Here is a 21545-nt window from a genome sequence, read left to right as displayed (position 1 = left end):
GGCTGTGGCTCTCAAACCTGGCTGTGTGTTGGCATCTCCATGGGAAATGAAAAGTTGGGCCCTGCCTCTACAAGTTCTGATTTAATTGTTCTTAGCTGGGATCAGGGATTTGGGGACTGTTAAGAACATCACAGGAAAATGGAATGGGCAGCCAGGTGGAGCACAGCTATCTATGGCTTGTTCTCTCACTGCAGCCAGCATGACCCTTTTATATAATCTACCGTGTTTCCCTGAAAATAAGACCGACCCAAAAAATAAGCCCTAGCAGGATTTCTATGCATTTGCTAAATATAAGCCCTACCCCAATAATAAGACCTAGTGATGGACATGGCTGTGCAGCGTATCTGCATAGATATGCCATGCATTTCAGTGTGGAGAGAAGACATCCCCTGAAAATAAGCCCTACTGTGTCTTCTTAAGAAAAAATAATTTTATGACAGTGTCTTATTTGGGGGGAAACATGGTATCAGCTCACATCAGGCTTCTACTCAGTCATTCCTGTGGCTTCTGTTTCTGTTGCAAAAAAAGCCTATGTTCTAACAGTGCCAAGTTCATCTCCTACAGCCTCTCCTAGGTGACTCCACTCCATCCACACTCGCCTCTTCAGGATCTCAGAGACTTGGTACCTTCTTTATCCTCTTCACCTGGAGCACTTTTCCCCATTAGCCACGTGGCTTGTCCCTTTTCCTCCAGCCCCATTTTGTCCAGATCCCTGCTCAAATATCTCCTCAGCAGGAAGGCCTTCCCTTCCTCCCTTTCTAAAACAGCAGCCAGCACCTTGCCCTGCTTGATTTTTTTTTTATCCATTTACTCCAACATATAAAATGAATGATCTATATGAATTTGCCATGTATCATCTGTTTCCTTCCCAAGAAAATGTAAACTCCCTAAGGGGAGAGTTTGTTTACCCACAGTAAACAGCAAACACCCCGCACCCAGCCTGCCCCTGCAAGTGGTAAGCACTCAGAGGTAACATATGGCAGGTGACTTCTTGAGCTGTCTCAAAATGTAGCGAGTTGGTGCTCTCACCTTCATTACTGAAGGGAGCTGTGCAGGCAGCAGCTTTTTTCTAGCTAGATAATTGCTCCAGTCTAATTCTTCTGGAAGCCACTTCTTTTCCTCTATTTTAATGGCTGCAGGAAGGAGAGAATATGGTCCATTTTTGTTACATACTCACGCTATCCATATTCCCTGAAGGCTGGAAACTTCTCCACATTTCTGATGGGGATTGCATCTGCGTGAGTAAAAAGCATAATCTGTTTTTATGGAAAAACTGGATCGAATTTTTTGTTTGTTTCACTTGGGAAATTTTATACTAAGTAGATTAAAATAAGTGACTTTGAACTTTGAAAGTCTATGTCTTAACATTTTATTAAGCTTAATTGGATTTGTAGAACATATAAAGACCATCCAAACTTAAATGAGAGATCAAAATGTACTAATAGGTTGATGCAGGCATTTTCTTACCCCCACCTTTGGGCTGCATTACTGAAGTTAATGTAAAGGGTGGCTTTCCTGAGCCTGTGCACAAAGGCCTGGCTTTCTGGGGTATTCCAGTGCATCCCAACGGCTGCCCTGGTCTAAATGGTGCCAGGGCTTTCCCCTGTATTATCTGTGCTGTGCACCTGGCCTTAGGAATACCCCAGATCTGGCTCTGCTCCATACTCCTGGCTGCATCAGAGAAGTAGTAGAGTTTGAGGCAGACCAGTGAAAGTTTTTCTGGTGGTGCTTACCATGGATCCATCAGGTTGTAGAATCTGTTACTGATGGAAATGAGGAGTAGTTAGATTGTTAACTAAAACACTCAGTTAGTTAAATTAGCAGTGGAGTAAGGCAGCCCACACTAGAATAGACCAAGTCAGGACTTAATTTCCACCTATCATGTCTTTTTTGTGTTTGATTGTCCCTGGTACCTTCCTTCATCCTATGCCCTTACCAAATTGTTCAGGAAGTGGCAATGTCATTACTATCTCCTCATTTACAATGATCTTTAATTAGTAAAGCAATACTTGTTTATTTAAAAAAATGGTCTAAAAATTTATGAAAGAAAAAGTGGGAGGCTTGTTTTAGGAAAAATAATAGAATTCTATGCTAGACAAAATTCCCCCACTTACTTTTTTCCCCTTACCAATTCGTAATGGATGAATACATAGCTGCATGATAGCCTGCTAGAAGATGAATGTGCCATAAATATTTAGCCAATCAGCCATCAGGGGACACTGAGGATTTAATAGCTTTTGATCGTTACATGTAATGAAAGTGAACAGCCTTATTCTTTTATCATTATATATTTGTGAAAATGTCTACAGATGAATTTCAGGGCTTTCAGAAGGCATACACTCTCTCCCATTTCCTTCATATTTGTTACCTATTAGTCCCCATGAGCATTTTATTTGTTATCCCAGCTATAAGATAAGTGCCTACAGTAGAATTACTAGGTCAAAAAAGTTAAAAACATAAAATGCTATAGATATTGTTAAAATTGCTCACCAAAATAGTTCTTGCTTTGAAACAAAATACCTTTCGTGATCAGTTGAAAGGCATTATTGTGAGGAAGGCAGGGTGTGAGCCCAGTATCCTCTGACCATGTTTATTTTATAGGAAGATATGCAGCAAGTAGTTTCCAGGCCTTTTCTCCTCAGATAAGGAGGTCAGCTTACTAGGAGCCAAAGACTTCACTTGAATGGAAATATTGAGCATGACTCTGATTTTCTTTCATAAGCGATGAAATAAAATACAGCCAACAACACAAATATAATAATGCCCATAAATCCCTTAACATAGTACCTGACCCCCGGGGATGGTGCTGACTGTAGAGGCCATGGTGGTAGTGATGGCAAGAGCAGCAGGAAGGAGGGTGGGGGACACAGCGATGGTTTACATTACTGTGGTTGTTGTTAACACAGTTGTTTTTGAGCAGTCATGTTGTCCTGAAGTTTGGCGCAGTCCTACTGGTTTTCCAAGTAGGTTGCCATCTTTTAATTCAGCAACTATAGGAGTTTTGCCAGTGATTCATGGTATTATTGTGGAGTTTTAACTGTACCTCCAACAGAAAATTCAATGTGTACTGAGGTTCTTCATCTGGACAGTGGAGGAGGCTGGCACACACAGAGACCTTTGCTCAAAAACTAAAAGGCTGCTTTGTGTGGTGCATTGCCTATGAAGGTAGACTCATTGTTTCATTTCCTAAGAGCTATCTCTTGTACTTAGCTAAGAGCCAGAGGAGATACGCACTTTTATCAGAATACTGATGTCCCTTTAAAGAGCTTAAATTTGAAATTACAGAGAAAGACTTATGAGAAAGCATGGGTCTGGTCTCAAGAGACTAGATTTTAGTCCTGGCCCCAGTGGGTGCTGACTCTGGGCCACAGAGCTGGTTAGAGTCTTCTATATTGACCAAATCAGCACCTTTAGGAGGTTGAGGGGAGACCCCAGTACCATCGCAAGGCTTGGAACACCTCTCTCATGAGATCAAACCTTGATGAGGCAACTAAGCTAAACACTTTACTGAACTGAGCCTTAATTTCTCCCTAAGTTAGGGATCTTCAGCTAAGTGCTAACAGTGGCCAGGCAGAGAAAGTGAACAGGGGAAGTAATTCTACATAGGAAGATCAACCATAATCACCTTTGGTCATATGAGATAGAATCTTCTCTTCCCCTGCCTCCCAAGACAAGTCATAATCTTCCAATAAAATAAACTTGTCCTTGCTCTCAAATGTGATTCTGGTGAGAATGATGTGTCTAAAAGAAAAAACAAAAAAACAGGGGAGCAAAGGAAGGCTTCTGTGCCTGCCCATCTACCCAGGAAGCCCCCCTACAGGAGCTGTGATAGATGAAAGGACAGACTTTACTAGGCACAAGTGAAAACAGACCAACGTTCATAGTGATAAGGTACATTGAAACATATCTTTAAGTCAGAAAGAAATCATCACCTAACAACGAGCCATCAAGTTATAGCACTCAAATTAATTCATAATTAAACCCAAATTGTCAATTTTTTAGTCAGTTGTAAGCATTTATTTTTATCTGTCCATATTTGGGTTATAATGTTCTAAGTACTGTGCTGTTACGGTGCACCAGGACACAGCAAGGGAAAGGGGTCACATCCTCCCCTTCTTTCCCTTGTCAAAGGGATGCTGGAGAAGATCACAGCCCCAACTAGGCAGGTACTAGTTAACCACCTTTGGGGAGGAGCCCTGGGAGACCCTAAGCCACTAGTCTGGTTGAGCTAGGGGTCGTCACCTGGTGAAGCCTTCAGAGCCACCTATCCACTGTCATTCATCTAGTACCATATTTTCATGGGCTTCAGTCACAGCAAGGGGGCCAAAGGCCTTCACTTGCCCCACTGGAAGAGTTTGTTTGGACTGTGGGTTAACCCATATACCATTTTAAATTTGAGTTAAGAAGTCTTAACTTTTTAGTTCCTTGTTCTTTCATCTAACCCTCAACTACTATTTGGCAGGTAGATTGTGCTTTGTTTCAAGGTGTTCTGGCTTCATGAGGGAGAGTTGAGAGAGCAATAGAAAATGAAAGAACCAGGGCTTTCCACATGTTCTCCACTCTCCAGGAGCCAAATGCTCAGGAAGACTAGAAAGAATCCCCATTAGTCTCCTGGCCACAGGCTGCACCTCTTGTCTCCATTAATCACTTCCTAATATCATGCCAGACACTACAGATGGGAAAAGATTGTCTGCAGCCTGTCCTCACCACTGGGAGGAAATGTTGAGGGTCTCTCGGTGGCATTTTTACTCCCAGGGAGAGAACACTCTGTGTTTCCTGTGTGACTGAGGAAAATGGCTGGGGATTTGGTCCAGACCTGGCGCTCCTCGCCCAGCTGTGTGGAGCACGCCCCGTGATGCTGCCAGTCTCCCACTTCCAGTTACTCTTCTCTGGCTTGATGTGCACACTGAAAATCAACCATCACCAGCTCCATATGGTTTAAGAGATCAAAGGCCTTAGTTTTGAATATATTTCTAGTTGACTGTACTTCAAATGTCTTAAATATGCTTGTACAGATGGAAGCATGGAGCATTAAAGAGGTAAGCACATGTGTGCGAGCCATGCACATGGTCTGCATAGGATGGTAAACAGCGAACGCCACTCAGCTGCATGCTTGTCTCCCTTTCAGGTTCGCATCTTCACGTACCTCATTGGACGAGAGGCTGCTTTTGCAGACAATCTCAAGTGGATGGCCTGTGCTAACAAAGGTGGGTCTCCCTGACATGGTCTGCTCTCAATAACTCCCCCTTGCATGTACAGCATCAGGAATAGTCACAAGAAAGTAGAGAAGGTTCTGAATTCTAAGATGAGGCCCAGGTACTGCTAAGTGATTAGTGATAGACTCATAAGGATAGACTCTTCCAAATTTCACTGTTTATAAATTTTAAGGCCTTAGTCAAATGGAGTAGTTAAGGTTCTCTACTCTGTTGCTTAGTAGCTGAGTAACCTCAGGAGAATTATTATAGTAGAGACATTAGTTGTGTACCAAATATCCATATGCTCTCTTACCGTTCCCAGCCCTCTTGGTTGGGGCCTCAATAATGGTTCTGGCCAATAGGCTACAAGTGAAACCAACCTGAATCGCTTCTGGTGTGGTGGGGTGTTTATACTCTCTTTTGCTGCTCTTGTGAACCCTGAAGTCACCTGGTTCAGGTACAGTAGTCACAAGGTGCAGCAACCTTCATCAGCCTGGGTCCCTGAGTGACCCCATGGAGCAGATCCTTTTCACTTCTGCCAGCCCCCATGGGATATACATATGCATGACAAATAGACTTTGTGTTAAACCACTGAGATTTCCAGTTTGATATGCTCACATACCATAACTTTGCCTACAATACTAATAAACTTTAACTTGTCTCAATGTTCTAAAATTTAAAATGAGAATGATAGTAATAGTTCTTCCTTTGATTATTATTTTTAATTGACAAATACAAATTGTGTATAGAATGCAACATGATGTGGGATAGCTAAATCTGGCTAATTAGCACACATATTGACTCACATGCTTATGATTTGTTTGTGGTGAGAACACTTAAAATCTATTTTCATAGAGATTTTCAAGCATACAATGTATTGCTGTTAACTATAGTCACTGTGTTGTTGTAGATCTGTTGAACTTATTCTTCCTATGTAACTAACACTTTGTGTCTAATTCTCTTTGTATTTATACTCTCTTCTCCTGCTCTTGTGAACTTTGAATTCTTCCTTTTTCTTGTTACTGAAATGGTACACCTTGGGTGCCTGCTTCAATGCTTGGACATAATAAGTGCTCAGTAATTGTTGGCTTTTTAAATTCAGAAGGCTAATCTGTGATCAATTTCTTGTCACATGTCAGAAACAATAGTTTAGGGAGGGAAATAACAGGCCCTCCAGTCTATAAAGGGCTTCTTTTCATTTTACACATAGCCAAGAAGACAAAGCATATCTAACAAGCATATTGGTGGGAAAGTCCAGACTCCTTGAGTCCAAACCCAGCGTCTAACATCCAATTATGAGCAATTTATCATTTGGGTGGATCTGAGTTCTATTACCTACAGAATAGGGGTCGTGATAATGCCCTCCTACTACAGATGTTGTGGGCATCAAAGGAGGCTGTATACATAGAGCTGGTAGCTTAGTGCCTGGTACATAAGGGTCCTAAAGTATTCTCTTCTGTTATACCCATCTGTGGATCTGGGTGGTAACATATTCCCTCTGAGACTGCAGGTTCCATGAGAGGATTTGGCTCTGATTTCATCTTGCCTGCTTTGACAGAGCTCAGCCTTGTACCTTACTCAGAGTGGGTGATCTTTTGATATTTGAAAAATGGGTTAATGGACAATGAATACTAATAAAGGAAGGTGTGTCCTAATGAACAATAGATTGTTATTGTGATGGATTTCAGTGTTCTGTTTTCATATGGCTCTCCCAAGTCATCCTTCACGAAAGTTCTAGTGTTTGTACTTAAGTGAAGAAAAGAGGACTCAATGAAGGGTTTATAGGTTTCAGTACACAACCAGTCAGTTTTGGTGACTCAAGACAAAGCTATTTGAGTTGGAAGCAACCAAAGTTGCTTCCTAAAATTAAAAAGAAGAGTGTTTTGGAGAGAGAGGGGAGTGACTCAGAACCCTGTGTGGTAAGGGAAGCTGAGGTCTCATGAGGGATCAGGGAGATGTGTTTTAGTTTTCCCTTTCCTTCTTAGTTTCTTTTTGACCTATCCATGATATTCATCTCTGTAGACCAGCGGTTCTCAACCTGTGGGTCACGACCCCTTTGGACTGCATTAAAGGTTCGTGGCATTAGGAAGGTTGAGAACCACTACCATAAACAGACCTTCCCTGCTATGGAAGGCACACAACCAGGGATGGCCACCCCATACCACATATGCCCATCATCCACACAGCACGTATCATGAGCAAGGCACGGTATTAGAAAGGAGAATTTATGTCTTTTTCACTTGAGATGGACCACCATCTGTTAATTCTGATTTCAAGTCCCTCCTTACTCTCTCCCCACACCTACTCCAAATATCATGATGCCCAGCTTGGGCTAGTTTTCTCTACTCACTGAATTGGGTATGGGCAGGGAAAAGCCAGAGAGAAATAGTGCTTGCAGGACTCAGCTCTGTGGGTAGGAGTATGGGGGGAAGCTCTCAGAGAATAGGTACATAGCCAGGCTAGTAAATCTGTGTCCATCTTTCCCTTTCTGTGACATTGGCTTTATTTATGTGTTTCTATTTGAAACAGTCTTTTAAGCAACTCTGAATTTCTTCATCTGAAAAAAAGAAGGGCTGTGTGGAAGGTTTTTCACATTTCTGTGAAGCTATCAAAAAATAACACATTCTACAATTGTTTTAGTTCATTGTCTGGCTTGCCTCACTAAAAGGAATCAGTAATTCTGCTTGTCTCAGAGCTAAATGTTTGGCTTTGTTTCAGGGACACTATGAGAGGGACACAAGCATAGAAGAGGGAGGCTGAGGGGACCCTCAGATTCCTTCTAAGTGAAGAAGCTATTCTTAAAATTAGTTTTAGAACTTTTTTGGTATTTGAAAACCTTGAATGAACTAAACTTTTCCCATTTTTTCCTTTATCTTGTGGTCTTGCGAAAAAAAAAGGTTCCTATCCACTTTTTCACTTTTTAAAATTTTTTTGTCATTTTGTTATTCCTTCCACATCGGATTACAGTTCTTCCCATCAGCTAGTGTGCATTTAGTCATGGGTTATTGTTTTTACCACTGTCTGTGTCCAGCTGATGAAAATTACTCAAATTGAAATCTTGTCTTAATCAACTAATATTACACCATAATTTAGTTTTAGTCATTGTTTATAAGAATCTTTGAGGCATCCTTTTGAAGAAAGTTTAGTCAGCCCAGAGTATCTCAGGGCCTGGATTTATGGTTTGTACATTCTGAGCAAAGCAGCTCAGAAAATCAGGGAGGTGATAGCAACTACTTAGCTTGACAGATCGTGGGTTCCCCAGTGAGTTTCCTGCTCCTCCTGTCCACACCAGGGTCAGTCCCTCTCAATAGTTTCAACTCCCTTACTCTTCCTCTCTTGTAAATGGCCTTGGGAATAAAATGCCACTGTTTGTCCCTCTTCCAAGTAGCAGTGCCATCAAAATGTTAGGTTCCCATCATCTTTGCCCATGTAAACATTGGCTTCACATTGCGTCAGTTATGGGTTTCAACCACGTAATATCGGTGAGCAAGTATTCTTCTCTGGTCATTAATTAAATCATTGTTTATAGTCTCAGACTGTATAGTATGGAGGCAGCAGAGCAGTTTTCATCTCAAGTGACATGAGGTCCAGAGGGCCTGCCTCTAACATATTTTCGCCCTGACTCAGCCAAGTTCTTCAGTGAAATGAAGCATTAGCATGTGGGGAGCAGAGAAGAACCTGGGAGAGCACACGGCAAAGGCAGTTGATTGACTGACCAGGCCTGGCCACAAAAGGACCCTGGGAGAGAGCGAGAATTGTTGGGTCCATCATGTCTACCTTAGGGCATGGTCAAGGACCTGTTCTCCATGCAGAAACTCTTTCCCGAGAGTCTGGTCGCCATGGAGACAGTTCTTAGTGGACCTTAAATACTGTCCTCTGGAGATGAATGCCTGTGGATATTCACATTCCCTGCAGGAGTTCTCTTCCTCTTCTAGTCTCCTGGCAAAATCCAGAGAGGCCCAGAGCTCATGGGTTTGCTTCATTTATGCATAAGTAGGCCCTGTTTTGAGGGGACCAGCCCTAATGAGGCAAAGCAGCAAGCCATTTTAAATACATTAAAACAATCATTGCCACTGCAGAACAGCTTGTGGCATTTAAAGTGCTGTGTTCGCACTATTGCATAAACATGTGAACTGGGAGAACAGAGGAGAGGGGCTGAGTGGCCCAGATACTCCATAAAGCCATGATGACCCCTAATGTGCAGTGTGCCAAGATTTTAAATAAACACTGAATGATTCTCCTACAAAAATCACAGTTAATGGAGTGTTTTCCAGCTGTGCAAATAAAGTAGGGCCCCCGTGTTTGGGTTCTCAACCCATCAGTCATCTTTAGGGCCAATGGAAATGCCGAACACAGCTCTCTTCCGTGCCTGCTTAGCTTGTCCCTTTTTGATGGGTTAAAGGTCCTTCTTTCTTTATTTGAAAAAGAACTAGTGGCTTGAGCCTTTCTGTGAAGTCTCGGTTCCCAATCTTTTTCCAATAAAAAATTCTTAATCTCACTGTACTTTTCCAAGTGCTGTGTCCCCTGAAAGATAGCTTCAGATTTTCTGAGGCCTGAATGGATATAGGCACAATACAGAGAAAAGTGGGCATTAATTTTTTTTGTTATTTTAGAAAATATGGAGGAAGGCAAAAATGGCAGTTATTTCATACCTTTCTGAAATTTTTGGTGTACATTCCTTAGAACATGAGAATTTGAATGGTGATGAAGATGAAGATGGTGATAACTTCTGGGGTGGTTAATAGCAGCTAAGAATGACAAGTGCTTACTAAGGGCCAGGCATGATCCAAAGTACATTTATGTATTGTCTCTTGTATCTTCATAAAAGCTATATGAGGTGTGTGTTGTAATTATCTTTACCTACAGAGAAGGAAACTAAGGCTGAGGGAGACTAGCACCTTGAGCCAGGTTACTGGCTAGCAGGTAGCAAGGATGGGATTCAGGCAGAGTCCTAACTTGAACTCTTCACCAGGAGGAGAACCTGCCTCTCTTTGAGTTGTGATTCATAGAGGACTCTGATGTGACTCTCATCAGATGAGATAACCTAGCAAAAGAAAACTAGAGGGTGAGAAAGGTCTTCACCATGCCATAGCTGATAAAGACTGAGGCTAGGATCTAAACCCAGCCTGTGAGTTCTGGAAATGGTACTGCCTTTGCTTGCATAGCACTGTGGTCGGTCCTGATGTTTTACGATGGGGCTGTGAAGTCTGTAAGAGATGAGACCAGCAGGAGACCCTAGCAAGATGTGGCAGGGCACAGCATCCCTGCTTCCCCAGTGCATACCTTTAGGTTGTTTTTTTCTTGTTATTTTATTTTTAACATGGAATTACAGAAAATAAAATGTAACAATAGTCACAGAGGAAAAGTCATGTAGCTGAATCTGAGGCTTGAGCCAATTCTGACGGCTTCATTCAGGAGTCCTGTTCTCCCACGGAGGCCAGTGGGCTCATTCTGTCCCCTTTCATGAACGCGTGCTCCTCATTCAGTGCCCAGTGGGCAATTTGTGTGTGTGTGTGTGTGTGTGTGTGTGAGATAGTTTTTCTCTGTCATCCGGCTATAATGCAGTGGTATCCTCATAGCTCGCAGCAAGCTCAATCTCCTGGGCTCAAGGAATCCCCCTGCCTCAGGCTCCCCAGAAGCTGGAACTACAGGTATGCACCACCACATCGGCTAATTTTCTATTTTTGTAAAGATGGGATCTTGCTCTTGCTCAAGCTGGTCTCAAACTCCTGAGTTCAAGCAATCCACCTCCCTCAGCCTCCCAGAGTGCTAGGACCATCAGTGCTCATGCCCATGTCCTGCCCCAACAGGCCTCTTGCTTATTCATTGTGAAGGTCAGAGAAGATCTAGAGGGAGGAAGCTGTTCATAAGTTGTTCATTTTCCTCTAGATCTAAGTGCCTATGTAGTAGTATGTGATGTTGACCTGTTGGAAGAAGATGAAGCAATACAGTATTGTGAGAGTCTTCCAAGAACACTTACTTCATGGGGAAGGCAAATCAATGAAGTCAGACCATCATATCCACTGCCCTCTTAAAGCTTATCTACTGCTTGGTGCCCTGGAACGACTGAAGTCTGGGTGCTGGCTCTAAGTGTTCATCCGGCTTTACTTAAGAGAGGGAAGACGCTTTGGAAAGGCTCAAAGAAAACTAAACCCATCACACGAAAGGTGGGTGGGTAGACAAGCAGCATCCACCCATTGAGGATAGATCCTAGAGCCCTCAGACCTGGTATCCCTGTAAAGCAGAATGTTACATGAAGTGCCAAGGGACATTTCACACCAGTGTAACTTGGAGACACTATGGAAAGGAACTCTTAATTAGTACCGAAGGAAGGGTGGGAAAATCTCAGGAATACAAAGCTTTGGGCTGCGTACGGTTTATCACACAGGGAAGTTGTAACCCAGAGTTCACGGAAGGAGCTCTGCAAGGGAACAAGGTAAATAAATTGATGTTATATAGAAAAATGAGCAGACCATTTGTAATAGGGGGCTAATCTCAGCATTAATTACTCCTTGGTAATTACCAAGTGATTGCTGATTCTGTTTTCATACATGATCTATGAAGTCCAAAAAGGCACATTTAAAAAGCAGTAACAGAGAGAGAAAAAAAAAAGAAAAGAAAAAAAGGAGGGGAAGGGTGGGAAAGTGGCCAGCTCAGAGAATGCAGAGGGAAAACAAGGGAAGTGTCTACAGTTACAGCCAAAGATTCCAACCCTTAGTGACTTCCTATTTTTCATCATTTGTTAACTAAATCCATACATTTGTTAACTATATGAAAACTTTTTTTAAAAAATGACTCTTTCAGAAAAGTTTTAAATTGTAATGGGCTGAGATCAAATCTGCATATGATTTGTAGCAAACATTATTAACAATATTTTTATAATCTCAGCTTTTCTTACCTTTTATATGTCTCATCTATATACTGAAGTATAATTTGGAAGCACATCCTGGGTTTTGAGTGGAACTTTGGTATTGATTATTGCACATTGCCAGGAACCTCAGAGGACAATCATGCATTTCCCCATTCACATCCTCAACCCTTTCCAGCACAGTACATGAATAGTACATTAGAATTATGCTCCTGGAGGAGGAGCTCTGAGCAGTGTGGTCAGTGGTTCAGAGCAAAGGCTTTGGAATCAAATGAATCTCAACTTGAATTGATCCAGGACAAATGACCTACTCTGTGAGTTTCTCTTTCTTCCCCTGTACAGTGAGCACCACATGAGTTGGGCTGAGGCCCAGGCACAGAAAGGCAAGGTGAATCCCAGAATGACCTCAGTGAATGTCCTGAATGACTCATAGCCCACATACACCTGAGCTCCCCGTCCTGGGGATATGGCTTCTGACAAGAGGGACATGTTTTCAAACATTTCATGGAGCTAATATTCCAGTGAAAGGGAACATAGTAGGCAAGTAGGTCAGAGCCCAGCTGAGGATGAATCTTCTGAAGAAGCTGAAGCAGTGTCAGTGAGAGGGAGTGAGTTCAGATAGGACGGTGAGGTGTCTGAGCTGAGCCTTGAGTGAGAAAATGGAACCATCCATGGAAAAACTGGATGAAGGGTATTCCAGGCAGAGGGGACAGGGCCTGAGCAAAGGCCCTGAGGCTAGAAATGAACGTAGCCTAGAAAGAAGGCCAGCAAGCCAAAACAGCAAGCAAGGGGAGAATGGAAGGGAGGGCATGGGCCAATTAGGGAGGGTCTTGGAGGTCGGAGTGGGACATTTGGATTTTATTCTAACTTTAAGTAAAAGCTATATAGGATTTTAATCAGAAAGATGAAGAACTGTTGTGTACTTTTAGACAATGCCTCTAACTATGTGAGGTGCCTGGGTAAGGAGGGTCTGAGTTTGTGGGGAGACCTGTGGAAGGTGGCAGGATCTACAGCAGGTGAGGCAGGGGGATGGAGCCAGAAGAACATGCTAGTGGCATGAGTGAGGAAATATGGGGCAGAGTGAGGAAATCATAGAGCTCAATGATAATTATGATTTGGGCCTAACTGGCTAATGGTGCCATTTGCCAGGATGGGAAAGACCAAGGGAGAGGGATGGATTTGGTGAGCAAATCAGGGGGAGGTGTGAGATGAGTTCAGTGTGAGAATGATGTCATTTATCCCTGTGGGGGTGTCAGGTGTACACCTGGCTATGGGTCTGTACTTCTACAGAGAAGTCAGTTTTTTATAACTTTTCCAAACTTGATAATCAAGTCCAAGTGAGGGTGATTTCTCAGCTCATCCCTTTCCAAATGTGAGTCTGTTTTTTTTTTTCCCCCCCCCACTCCCTCTCTGGCTGGTGACCCATCTCTCCCACCCACCTTTTTATATTCATCACCTTTCTTCTCTTGGTCCTGTTTTGGAAAACTGAAGTCAGAGTTTTACTGGTCTTTGAGGATTAAATGTGAATACAGACAACCAAGAACTCCCGAGAGATGCTGTGTTCAAGCGCACTGGGCACAGATGTGTTCTACTCTGCAAAGCACTCATGCCCTTCTTAGTTTGCCCTCTGTGTCAAGACCATTCTGAGCCCAGGGTTTGCCTGCTGAAGAAGAGATGAAATATTTTCTTTCTTATTCAAACACTGGTTGTAGCCTCCATGCAGAGAGAGATGGTATGGTATGTGGTATGTTTCCTGTTCTCTTTTAATCCTCTTTAAGTTGCTTTCCCATCATGTCTGTAAGAGGGGCCCCCTAGGATCCTTGCAAGGGTGGTATCTCTAACTCTGCTGCCTCCCTTCTGAGAGCAGTGCACATAGGCTTCACCCTAGAACAGGCACTCACAGCCTGTCCTTTGGGGCCTTCTTTCCCCTGGGATGGGTGAGGCCCTGGCCCCAGCCAGGAGGGTGGGGCAGGCAGAAGTGACAAGGCTTGCTAATTAGCACTGTGCAGAGCTGTCATCAGGAACCCAGAAGCCACAAGGTCCCAACCTGGTTTGGGGTTGGCACACCAAATTCAAACCATCTGGCCTTTGTTTGGAAATGCTTTGGGAGGGTCCCGACCCTTTGTGGACCATGGAAGGGCTGGTGTTTCTTACCCTGAGCTCTGCTTTAGTCTGAGAGATTTTATAAATGCTGTAGCTAGTGCTGTTATAGAACTGGTTTCAGGGGCACAGGGGCACACATTCTCTCTTTAACTTGTTTGGCAAGTAGGAACTAGTATGAGCTTGGGGTCCTTATTTAGAAGCATGAGGAGAAATGTGATTTTGTGTCCATCCTGTGTCCTCCTGCTGGAATTCCTTCCATGACAAACTGCCATTAGGATAAAGTTTTCCAAGTTCTGATGTGACAGTCCCCTGCTCATTTCTCGATTTTGTAGCACTCTACCTCTACCCTTGCTCTGCCAACTCCTTAACTCCAGCCGTTCTGAGCCACTTTTAGTCCCTGTAAGGGCCTCTCTCTGATCTTTATTTGCACTTCTAGCTGTGCTAGACACACTCTCTAGTCCCTCTTTCTCTAGCTAATTGGTTTTTATCGTTCAGGTTCCAACTGCACTGACCTTTGCCCAGGGTAACCACATTTGATTGGCTTCCCTGTTGTGCACTTTAGCTTAATGTTGTCTGTATTATTTTGTAATTGTCTATTTACTCAGATCTGCCAGGCCCCAGGAGAACAGGGCCCTTGCTCATCTTGTTAATTGCTGCTTCTCCAGTTCTAAGCACCAAGAGAACCTTCTGTAAATGCTTGTATGGAGGACTCCCTCCTGGGGACCCAGGCCTCTGCTCATTTCACATTTTCCCTTCTAACATCTCTTGACACTCAGCAAATTCAAAGGGACCCCACAATGAAGAGGACTATACCAATGCCCTGAACTTTAAGATCAAAATGTGTCCCATTTACAAGACAGTAGCGTGTTGAGAACATTTTCTGTTGCTTAGAAATCAAATCCACCCAGCATATTCTAAAGGCAGGGCTGGTCACCATTACGGTGATCACTGAAACTTCAGCCTCAAATGTAAAAAGGACAAACTCTGGAGAAACAAAGGGACCAATTAAGAAACTCCTAAGCCACATGATGTCTGTGAGACCATGGGCAAAACAATTATCCGTAGTCTGTCTGAGTTATCTTATCTTTAAAATGGACACAGTAATCCCTACTTCATCATATTGTCAACAATGGGACAGACCTTATCACATATGTAGCAAATTTTGTAGCGCTTAATACTCAAAATCAATCATTACTATTACTGTTATATTTATAAAATTGAAATAGCCTTTAATTTTCATAGTTTATCAAATAAATTCACAAAGGTAAAAAAAAGTTTAAAAAATGGGAGGACTCCTATTTCTGCCTGGGAATACATTATTTTTATAGATATGTGTGTATATATAATCTTGTGTACATGTGTGCGTATATATACACATTCATTTGTCTCTCTCTATATATACATATATGTGTGTGTATGTATACAACATAGATATAAAAATATATAAAGTCTCTTAGGATATTCTCCAAAGGGTTGAAAGGACTTTCTCTGGGACATGGGTTTATAGCTGATTTTAATTTTATTCCTTTTGCTTGACTATATTTTCTAACATGAACATATCACTAGTGAAGTGGGTAGTGGTGGAGAGGAGCTAGTATTGGAAAAAGAAGACAGAAAGACGTGAGCTTGAAGACAAGAAGGCATGACCCAGGCCTGCTTCCTTTTGCATGTGTTCCTGTCCATTGCTAACCTTGATTCTCCCTTGGGTGTTGCTAGGATTTTTCACCCAGATCTCCACCTTGGCTGATGTGCAGGAAAATGTCATGGAATACCTCCACGTGCTCAGCCGGCCCAAAGTTATCGACCAGGAACATGATGTGGTGTGGACTGAGGCTTACATCGACAGCACTGTGAGTCCATGGGGTCCCGGGAAAGAGACTGAGGGCTGCCCTCATCCTGCAATGTGAGAGTTTACCTGTGTTTATTCCCCAAAAGACCAGTTGTGTCACTCTTTCTCAATTGATGGCATTCAGTGACAAATTGTAAGTACAGTTTGCATTGGTCATTGTGGCAAGTGAAGTTGATGAAAAACCACAGTGTCAGAGAATGTATGACACGTACATCTGAAACGTGACCGGTCACAGAAAAACCACAGAAGACACAAAAAACTTGTATCTTCTCTAGTCACATTTTTTCCCTTTCCACATGTTCAGATTCTGTCCGTGTAGCCATGGTTATAAGCACGGTCTTACATTCTGGCCTCCCCAAGTGTGAGGCCCATTCTGGTAATGAATCTTGGGATCTCAACTGGGAAGGTGACCAAAGCTCACTGCTAAGAATGAATGGGGCCCTCCTCAGAGGCTGCAGTTGCATTTTCTTCCCATGGACAAGTGAGAATATATTTGAATGGTGGTAAAATGGGCACTGGAATATTCTTTGAACATTGGCCACAAACTCGTTCTAAAGCAAACGTCTAAGCAGAAGATGCTGACACTGAATTAGCATAAAAGGAGGAGCTTTGCCAATCAACAAGTAGTGTCTGGATGGCTGGGCTTCTCCTGTAATCTTTGGGTGCTTTTCCATACTGATAATGAGCCTGTTAGGGGTGGCATTTTTCCTTTACTGATGGTAAATGTTCTCAGAGGGCCTCTCTCCTATCATTTTTGTTGGAGCTAACGTCACATTAATCACTCTAACTTAGACACAGCTGTCCTCTGGAGTGATCACTATGGCTGTACCGGGGCAGCTTTTCTCTCCCTGGGCTCTCTCATTCCTGCTGCATTTCTGGCAGCTGTGGCAAAACAGCACAGGGGAACCCACTTGGGGGGACACTAGGACACAGGCCAAGCCCCAGCAACTGGCCCCAACTCAACCTTAAAGTATACAGAGGGGCCGTGAAAATATGTGTATTTCCTTGTTAAAAAGGGATTCCCCTTCCCCTGGAAAAGTCACCCTGTATAAAGATAGACATTGAGCTGAGAAGCCCTCTGTGGGGTCCATTTCAGAGGCTGACCCCAGTTTGGTTTTGAATTGTGTCAACAAAATAAGCTGCCTCATTTATGCTCCCATATTAATAATACTAACAACAACCACCAATGAGATAGCCTCACTGCTTCTTACATGTGGTTGAGTAAGACAAAAAAATAAAATAAAATAATCATGAGGAGGAGGCAGAGTGTGGCTAGCCAGTAGTAAAGTAACCTTATCACCCAGCAGTTTTGTTTACAAACCCTAACTAGCCAGTTTGATCAGTCATTGTATTTGTTTCATCACATTGGAAAAGAGAGAGTCTCTATAATTAAAACATTGTGATCCTAGCATCTGGATAGGCAGATCCACAGAATAGAAGTCTAATAAAAGATTTAATTGCATGTGAGGATTTAGTGTATGACAGAAGAGGTAGCCTCTCTGGTCAGTAGGGCTAAGATTGACTTTGTAACAAATGCTTTTAGGAAAACTAGCTAGCCATTTAGAGAACAACAAAATTAGTTTAGTTTTCATATCATGCCCAAGAAAGAAAACCAAGTGGATCAGAAATATGAAATGTAAAACAGGAAACCATTAGAAGCGCTAGAACACTGGATCAGTTCTTCTCTCACTTGGATTCTGCACAAGGTTTTCTGACAATGACTCCAAAATCAAGGGGCAAGAAAGAGAAAGAAAAAACAAGTTTGACTACTTAAAATAAAAACAAAAATGAAAAATAATTTTGTGAATCAAAAAACACTAGAAGCACAACTTCCAGACAGATGATAAAGTGGGGGGAAGTAATTGGCAACATGTAGCACACACGAAGAATAATCCAAATACATAAAGAATTTGTAAAAATTGAAGGAAAACCCCCAAAATTTATATGGGAAAAAATGAGCAAAAGGTATGATTAGAAAATTTTAAAAAAAATAATAGAAATTGCTTTTAACATAAAAAGATGTACAATTTCAGTCATAATAAAAAATTCAAATTTAACTATAGTGAGGTACTATTTCTCACCCATCAGGGTGGCAAAATTAAAAGCTTAACCATACACTTTGTCGGTGAGGCTGTCGGAAAAGGGGTGTTCTCATGCTTCTAGAAATGTAGAATAGGCCGTTTCCATGGAGGGTAATTTGCATTTACCCTTTTGACTCAGAAGTCCCACTTCTAGGAATTTACCCTAAGATGAAAAGAACCTCCACATGTACTAGTTTGTTCATTGAAGAATAGCTTGTAAAATATTGGAAGTTGGCCAGACGTGGTAGCTCATGCCTATAATCTTAGCAACTGGGAGGTTGAGGCTTTAACCTCAAGAGTTTGAGACCAACCTGAGCAAGAGGGAGACTACATCTCTATTTGAATAAAAATAGAAAAACTAGCAGGGCCTTGTGGCAGGCGACTGTAGTCCCAGCTACTTAGGAGACTGAGGTAAGAGGGTCACCAGAGCCCAAGAGTCTGAGGTTGCTGTAAGCTCTATTATGACACCACTGTACTCTACCCACAGTGACAGAATGAGACTATCTCAAAAAAAAAAAAAAAAAAAAATTGGAAGTTACCTAAGAGATTATGTAAACTATGGTACATATACGAAAGGAGTCAATGTTTAAAACAAGAATGAGGAAGATCTGCATTGGTTGATACAGAGTGATTTCTAATATTTTCTGTTAAGTAAATCTTCCCTTCATTCAGAGGAAACGGATACTCAATTTTTATTTCTTTATTTCTATAGGGTAATTTTCCTTGATTGATTTGTTGGTATAATGCATTATAGGTTGGTGGATCTGGGGCTGGGTTAGGGTCTATCTGCTTCCTGTCTTACTGTCTTTGGGTGACTTCTGGGAACTGCATGCTCCATGAAGTAGAATGATTTTCTTAAGCACAGAAAGAAAGGTCACTAACTGATACGTGAGTACTTGTGATTCTTAGGCTAGAACTTCCGATGTGCTCCCATGATGTGGGTTGACATCACTTGGATGGCAGTGTTAGTTCTCTAGTGCTATGTAACCTTGGCTCAAAACAGCACAAACATATTATCTCCAGGTTCCAGTGGGTCAAGCAGCTCCTAGCTAGAATGCATTTCCTTCTGGCATTACCTTTCCCTCTCAGACTGGAGTTACATGGACAAAGTCTGGCACAGTAGGCAGAATTCAAAATGGCCCCAATAATACTAAGGGGCTCACAAAGCTGCAATGAAGTGTTGGCTATATTGCAGGTCACATCTACAGATCAGGGACTTCTGCCAAGCTTTGGTTTGTTGGCAGAATTCAGTTCCTTGCTATTATGGGACTGTGGTCCCCACTGTTAGTGGGGGACCACCACTCTCAGTTCCAGAGGCCACTGTAGTTTCTTGCCCAAGGTCCCTCTAAGCAGTCACACAATGCTGTTTTTTTTCTTCTAGACCTACAAGAATGTATATCTTTAATGCTTCAACTTCTCATAAAAGTTTCTTTGATTAGGCCAGACCCACCCAGGATAATCTCTCTTTGAATTAAGTAGAGATCAGTTGATTAGTCCACTAATCATGCTATTGATATCCCACCATACTCATACTCAAGGGAAGGGGACTTCATGGGCATGAACTTGTTGGGACAGAAATCTTGAGGGCCTTTTTGAATTCTGCCTTCTGCACCAGCCTTTGTCCGTGTTTTCCAATCTGAAAGGGAAGGGTAATGCCAGAGGAAATGCAACCACACCTCCTGCAAATTCTCTGTCAAATGAAAATTTTAGGACAACCACATTCATTCCTTATGTTAACAATTTTGCTTATTCCTAATGTTTTGAGAAGGAGCCTGGTTCTCTTTGCTATACTGCAATCTCAAAATAGCTTTAATTCCTTTAGGAATCAGAAGATCTGCAACCTGCTGATTTATATTATTTCTGCCAAAATACTAAGGAAGTAGGTAATTGTTGATTAGCAAATTTGGAACTTTTACCCACAAGATATGGTCTAACTTTTCTTTCTCCTTAATTATCTGGGTAGTTAAGGCAAAAGGAATTCTTGTTTGCTTGACTCATCAGTTACTATGGCTGTATTTGTAACAACACATATAATTATGTAATTGATTTAATTCTTAAGTGAATAGCTTTAAACGTATTGTGAGTGTGGTGCTTTCCCTTTTTATTAATTATACATTGGTTCATACTTGGTCTGGACAAGCTCAAGCTAAAACTTTAACTGTGAACAGAAGCTGAGTTTGGATTCTTGTACCAAGAGCCAACGATTGTATTTAAACAGGTCTGATTCTAGAATCAGAGACTGACAAAACTTCCTTTCAGGGCCAATCCTCCTTTGCTTGTTGCCACTGGTCTGATTAAATATTCTGTTTCCCAGCTTTGCTGTTCTATTCAATTTGCTTTCCCGGTGAAACACAAATAAATGAATTAATGTTACAACATTAATTATGTTTAATCTAATAAGATCTTCTGTATTAATTGTCATAACAGCAAACACCAGAATTCTGAAGTTCATAGGCTTCTCATCTGAATACAAGTCATGCATAGTCATTATCTCTTAGGTGCAGAGCAAAAAATCATCAACAATAGAATTTGTTCCATTTTGTAAGCAAATCACTTGTGCTTTGCAGTTGGGTCTTAATCTGCTTGACGCTATCCAACTTGCTGTGCAGGGGAAAACCTGTATTAAGCCTAGGAAGCATCAGCATTCCTGATCAACCCCTCCAGGGGGAAGTTTACATAGACCACAGTGACACACAGAAAGGAAGCAAAGAAGTCTTTTAGAAACAGTGGGAATGTGACCATTTAAAATAATGAGAATTCATTACCAAGCCCTCCTGCCCCTCCCATTTGCTGGTAATGCAATTCAGTAGGCAATTTGTAGGAACTTTCAAACCAATTTAGCTGCATTTGCAAATTGGACCTGTATCCCTCCTCCATACCCCCTACTAAGTCCAACTTGGAGAAAATGTTTTGCATTTGATCAGTTGCACATTTGTTTCCGTTTCCCATCTAGGAACGGCACCTAGGCCATTTACGTGTCTTCTGGATGACTGCTTTAAGCTACAACCTCTTACTGCCTAGAAGCAATTACTCAGGGGGTCAAAGGCAGCCTAAGGAATGTGTTGGGGCTTGGAAATTGAATTTACAGTATTTTCCCAAGACATTGCTGCATATCAAAGAAGTTCAAATCTTCAAAACAAAGAGATACATGGAAAGAGAAACCTAAACCATCCTGCTGGGCTGTAGAATGGAGAATGCCATCTGCATTACATGGCATGGAGGAAACTGATTACGTTGGGACCTCTATTTCATAGCAGATGGGTTCATTAAATTTAATAGCCTCCAGAGCCTTTCGAAACCGTGTTAAAAACATGTGGAGCATGCTGTGACACTTCACTTCTGGCCCTGCAGTCATTATAACTCTGGCACAGACTATAAATATTACAGTACTTTATTTCCATTGTAACAGATTACTGTGATAATTTTATAATTTTTTTTTTTTTTTTTTT

The 21545-nt window shown here is 42.0% G+C and overlaps 1 protein-coding gene across 1 annotated transcript in view; it reads left to right on the top strand.

Moving 5' to 3' along the window:
• CACNA2D3 (calcium voltage-gated channel auxiliary subunit alpha2delta 3) overlaps nt 1–21545 on the top strand; it is an 876027-nt gene that overhangs the window by 570619 nt on the left and 283863 nt on the right. The window contains exons 11-12 of the mRNA XM_003781696.2: nt 5129–5207; nt 15883–16016. Coding sequence (XP_003781744.2) covers nt 5129–5207; nt 15883–16016 — 213 coding nt within the window. The remainder of the gene's footprint in view (nt 1–5128; nt 5208–15882; nt 16017–21545) is intronic.

Source organism: Otolemur garnettii, unplaced genomic scaffold (genome assembly GCF_000181295.1).
Source record: "Otolemur garnettii isolate 467f Iridium unplaced genomic scaffold, OtoGar3 scaffold00002, whole genome shotgun sequence".
Taxonomy (NCBI): domain Eukaryota; kingdom Metazoa; phylum Chordata; class Mammalia; order Primates; family Galagidae; genus Otolemur; species Otolemur garnettii.
Note: the sequence above shows the minus strand (reverse complement) of the source record. Positions and strands in the feature narration are given on the sequence as shown.